The sequence below is a fragment of the Chaetura pelagica genome, unplaced genomic scaffold, assembly GCF_000747805.2.
Source record: "Chaetura pelagica isolate M959 unplaced genomic scaffold, ChaPel_1.0 scaffold583, whole genome shotgun sequence".
In the NCBI taxonomy this organism is placed as follows: Eukaryota; Metazoa; Chordata; class Aves; order Apodiformes; family Apodidae; genus Chaetura; species Chaetura pelagica.
Window position 1 is genome coordinate 617938 of NW_009952719.1, and position 5681 is coordinate 623618.

At 49.9% G+C, this 5681-nt stretch overlaps 1 protein-coding gene across 1 annotated transcript in view; it reads left to right on the plus strand.

The window, feature by feature from the left end:
* The window catches only part of LOC104386086 (transmembrane protein 136-like), a 4793-nt gene extending 3451 nt beyond the window's left edge, over positions 1-1342 (plus strand). Inside the window, exons 2-3 of the mRNA XM_009994619.1 lie at positions 17-116; positions 804-1342. Coding sequence (XP_009992921.1) covers positions 17-116; positions 804-1342 — 639 coding nt within the window. The remainder of the gene's footprint in view (positions 1-16; positions 117-803) is intronic.
* The last annotated feature ends 4339 nt before the right edge of the window (positions 1343-5681 follow it).

The following is a 5681-nucleotide window of genomic DNA, read 5'->3' on the forward strand; positions in this document are numbered from 1 at the left end:
CGGCACCGCTCGCGAGTGGAGCTGCCGCCTGGTCACCCTGCTGCACGGGCTGCTCGTCACCTGCCTCTCGGGGTACACCGCGCTCCTGGAGGGGCCCTGGCCTCTCACCCATGCAGGTATGGTTGGAGTCTTCCACGTATCCCTGTCGGGCAGCCTGGACAGCTCTGGTTTCAGATGGAGTGGGGGCTGGTTGCTTTTGCTGTCTGGTCTCTTATGTGTAGGTTTTGGGGGCTTGGCTGGAGCAGGATTGTTTTTGAACTCCCCTGCTTCTTCTCCAGCCCTTACCACTTCTTACAGTTAAACTTTGATTTTTTGGTGGTGTTTGGGTGTGTGCTTGTTTGCATTGGCTTGTTTTATCCGTGTACAACCTGAAAGTTTTCAGGTTGGCAGCCTGAGTTTGTTGCAGTTGGTGTTGAGAACATCCTGGGTGCCCTTTGCGTCTTTAAGGGTGTAAATAACTCCTGGCATCTGGCTGTGGGGTTTTGCCTGCTGGTTTTTATCATTAAATCTTAACTAGTTCTGCTGATAGGGGGGTCAAGTTTTCCAGCCCTGCTTTCTAAAAGGATGGAGAGGCAAAGAGGAACAGTAGTGTAGCAGGATGGGGTGGCCTGCCTGGGGCTGCTGGGCAGACTGGTGTGTGAAGGGAGAGCAGGAACAGACACCCAAGGCTCCAGTGTGGCACTTGCCCAGTAGGTAAGGCTGGAAACTATGGGAGAAAGAGACCTACTCACAAACTGTGCTGCTCCATATTGCAGAATAACGTCAAAATAAGACCCCAGGCTTATGTACATCCTTCATTTCAGGTTCACCAAACACACCTCTTCAGATCCACGTGCTGTGCCTGACCTTGGGTTACTTCATTTTTGACCTGGGCTGGTGCCTGTATTTCAAGACAGAGGGGTGCCTGATGCTGCTCCATCACATGCTGAGCATCTGTGGCATGATGGTGGTGCTGGGGCTGGGGAAGTCTGCTACAGAAGTCAATGCTGTTGTGTTTGTGAGTGAAATCACCAACCCACTGCTCCAGACTCGCTGGTTTCTGAGGGAAATGGGATGTTACCACACTGTGCTGGGAGAGGTAGTGGATTTCCTCTTTGTCTTCCTCTTCCTGGTGCTGCGAATTGGAGGAGGAGCTTTCATCATGCAGGCCATGGTGACATCCCCTGAACCCATCTGGCTTCTCAAGGCTGGGGGCCTGGCCATGTACATTGTGTCTTTGGGGTTCATGGCTAAAATCTGCTGCTTTGTCAGGAGGAAAATGTGGAAAAAATACAATTCCTGGGCAAGCCTGAGGAGTATGAATGCACCTGTGAAAACTAATGGGCACTTGACAGCTCTTTGATGGGTTGTGGAGGACAATCCCTTGGCCAGTGTGCTGGCTATTGAATCCTATTTCTGTGAAAATAACCCCTAAAATGGATGTTGGAATTGACTTTCTGGCACTGGTCTGCTGCCCCTGGAGGAGGTGAATCAACACTAGGAGTATGGGAAAGCTGGCAGAGTGGAATTCTGAAGAACCTGGCATGGCTACTGAGCTCTGATTCCCTGGCTTCACCAGCAATGGTACAGTCTCAAGGAGGCTGGCAATGCCAGACCTGCTCAGTAAGCAACCAATAATTGCCCTGTCAGCAAGCTCCATAATCATTTTGGAGGTAGACTTATTTCAAAGTGTTGAGCCAGAAAATCAAACATGAACATTCCCATCTTCCTGCCAGTGGGACTGGGTAGGGGTGTGACCTAGCAAAGATTTACCAAGCCTCAATCTCCCTTAATCCTGGTCTTGGACAATGAAGTCCTTGGGTGCAAACCTCTGAACAAGATTCAGGTGAAGTGATGGTACTTCAGGTGATGCAATGTTTTACCTCATTGTTTTTAATGATACATTTCTCTTTTAATACTTGCATTCAAGCAGATACTAATCTTGGAGCAGTGTGACTTTACCAGGATTGACTCAGGCCCTGGCAAGCAAGTCAGGAATTAGTCTTGTGCCAAGAAACTCCACAAGCAGGTGCTCACCTAGCCTTGGGTTGCTTTAAGGAAAAAAAGAAATGAGGCATTTTGTGGGTGACAGATGCTCTTTCTCTTCTGGGATTGGTTCATTTACAAGCCACCTAAGCTGAGTGCATGGCTAATGAGTCTAATAATTGACTGTATTTTAGGGGTCACAGTAATGTTTAGGCAGATCTCAGTGTAACATCCGCTCCATACCAGCAGGTCTCAGAGGATCAACCAGTTCTCTTGTTTTCTTTACCTCACAGAACTGTGTTCTGACATTCCTCCCTGGGCTTTTAATGTGAATTTCCCTCTAAGGCTGCAGTTCAGATTTATTCTCCCACAACAGCCTTGCTTATGGCTGAGAAACAAATGGCCCCATGTTGCCCTCAGGCTTAGCAAGGTTGGTTGCCTTTCCTTCCTGCTTTCAAAGACCTTGTTTAGAAGGGCTTCTTCATGGAGCTGAAGAGTCTGGGTGGCTCTTGCTCAAGTGAGGTGGTAGCCCTGCCACAAAGATGAAGGAGGGGAGCAGAGGGAGTACAGCTGCTGGGGAGTTGCAGTCCTGCCAGCTCCCCATGTCTCTTATCTCCACTCACTTTGGCACTGTGCAGTGCAGATATCCCCCTTGGCTGAGGGGCACAACAAGGTGTCTGGAGAGATTAAAAATGACATGGAATAACCTCATTTTTTGCTGGGCCCTCAGGATGCATTGCAGCTGTGAATCCAGGCAAGTTAGCAGGACAATATGTTTAGAAAACACAGGAACCTTGCACTCCTGACACTTTTCCAGCTTGACTCTAGGGGCCAGAGTCACTGGGCTCTTCTGAAAACTCACATGAGTGATGAGATTTCTAATAAAGTTGTGTTCTCTTTTTAAAAAAGAAGCAATTGCTGTAATGTTCTTTTGTTATGGCTCTTGAGGAGGCAACTGAAGTTAATGCTGAGGAAAAGAAGCTTGAGGGTAGCCTATGTCTAAGGCAAGTAGTAGTTGGTAAAGCTCTGGTTTATTCCCTTCAGGAAGCAGTGAGACAGTGGGGAAACATGCACAGACCAAGCCATGTGCTCTGGAGCTCAGGTTTGAGGTATGAAGCTCAGATGAAGGGCAGCTGAAGCTCAGATTATTGACTAAAGAACCCAAACCTGCCTTGCCAATGACTCACATTCTGTATCCCAAGGAATTTAAGAATGGGCCATAAAACTCAGGTGTTTGCCCATGATGGATGGAAGGTCGTGGGGTGACTTAATTCTGCCCATGGTCTGCATCCCAGGTTGCCTTTTATTCTTTTCTCTGTAGCACAAATGCCTCTTTTGCTGCATTTCATCCCCAGGTTGGGGTTGCAAGGTGGTGGCAAAGTGTCCTCAAGTGGCCTTGCACCACATCTCATCTAAGGGTAGTTTTAGTGGTAGTTTTAGTGGTAAACATCCTGGTGTGATGCTAGAAAAGCATCTGGCTCCACCCTCAGTGTCCTGTTGGATTTCTTATTTGCTAACATTTCAAATAACGTCATTTTTAATTGAGGTGTCTGATTTTTATCAAACATCCTTGAGGGTTTATACAGCCACAAAAGGGCAGCATCACTCTCAGGCTATCCCTGAGGAGCCCTGCTGGATTCTTGTATATTTCCAGTATATTGCCAGCTTTTTTTTTCTTTTTGGACAAGTAGGTCCCCAGTATTTTCAAGCTTACGTGTTCTGTGACCCTTCTGTGTTTTGAGTTCCCCTTAGACAGACAAAGAAGGCAAGAAGAAAGCATGTTCTGCTGAGGGAGGTTTAGCTGCACTCAGATGAGCAGCAGGGTGCAATAGCTGTTAGCAGAGGTTCTGTGCTGAGCTGTTTTGCTGAGCACCATTCAGCTGAGGGCAAACTGAGCCAGGGCAACTGAGCCTGCCTATTTACATGGCTGACTCTGCACAAGCAAACAAGAAAATTTAGTGTATAAGCTGCACCTAACTTCTGGTACAATCCACTGGGAAATGATGAACCTTGCATCTCACCAGATGCTGGTTTTGCCCATTTTATGATCTTGAACCAAACCAAAAACCAGCAAAAACACAAACCACTGAAACTCCTCTATATTCTACCTTGGGCATTAAATGGTCCTTGTCTTGTTGAGGCTTTGAGTGCTCTTTTTGTGACCACCTCAGTTCTTCTGGGCTGCTCTGCTTCTGTGCTATGAGTCAACATCTGCCCTAGAGTGGTTTTTTGTGGCAGTCACCAAGGTTTTTTAACCTAAACTAAATATTAGAACAGCTCCATCTCAGGTGTTCTTGAGGCTATTGGAGAGGACTTGGTGCCTGGTCCAGCTCAGGTGGAGGAAAGCAGGATGAGACCTGTGATTTGTCAGAGAATCAAATGCACTAAAAGTGCTAGTGAGGGTGTTGTGCTGAAATGGCTGAAGGGTGAGTGTCTTGTAGCAACAGGAACACGTGAATGGCCCCAACTGGATAAGTTAGATAAACTGGAGAGATACTCAGCTGAAAACAGGTGTATTACAAGTGGTGTAGGAGGCTGAACAAGCTAATCCCCACCATCTGCATTTCAAAAGGTGAAATGTGACATGATGAAGGAAAAAAAACCCAACCCACAAGCTATTTCTGGGTGTGAGAGTTTGTTTTGTTTGCAACTTACAAAAGGAGTTGAGTGTGTTGGATGGAGGAGCATTTTCCTGACCTAATTCAGGTGTCCTGGATTTTGTTATTCTGTGTATATGGACAAGGGGGAGAGAGAAAAGGAACAGTTTAGCACTGGGTGAGAAGAATCATGGAATGGTTTGGGTTAGAAGGGATCTTCAAGATCATCCAGATCCAACCCCCTGCATGGGCAGGGACACCTCCCACCAGCCCAGGCTGCTCCAAGCCCCATCCAACCTGCCCTTCAACACTGCCAGGGATGGGGCAGCCACAGCTTCCCTGGGCAACCTGGGCCAGGCTCTCACCACCCTCACACTCCACAATTCCCTCCTCATGTCTCACCTAAACCTCTGCAGAAGATGAGCCTGGATCAGAGGGGATGTCCAGGGCAGGGCTCCCCAGCTGCCTCCTCCGGGCTGTGGCAGCAGGATCCTGCTGCTGTCCTGCTGCAGTTCAGCAGCTTCTGTACCAGAGTCACTTCACGTCGGGCACTGCCGGGGTGTGTGTGAAACGAGCTCACGTCTGCCTGCAGCTCTTACCTCTGGAATACGTGGGGTGATTGGAGCAGGTCGTGGGACCAAGTTCCCGTCCCCGCAGGATGCTGAGGTGCTCTGTGTGTGGGAACACGAGCTGGGAGCTACAACTTGCTGGGCACTGCAGGCGGGGAGGGCTTGGGTTCAGAGCGCCCTGAGAGCCCGAGCAGCAGGGACCGGCCCCCGGGATGGGGGAGCCCGCAACGGCTCGGCCGGGCTTGGGAGGGATGCGCTGCGGGGCCGGCGGGGATTGCTGGGGCTCTCCCCGCATCCCTTCCCTGTTCTCCCCGCATCCCTTCCCTGTTCTCCCCGCATCCCTTCCCTGTTCTCCCCGCATCCCTTCCCTGCGCTCCCTTCCCGCACCTCATCCCGCATCTCTTCCCGCATCCTTTCCCTGCTCTCCCCGCATCCCTTCCCTGTTCTCCCTTTCCCGGCATCCCGTCCCTTCCCGCACTCCATCCTGCATCCCCCTTTCCCTCACCCCTTCCCTTCCCCCATCCCAGCCCCTTCCCGCACCTCCATCCCG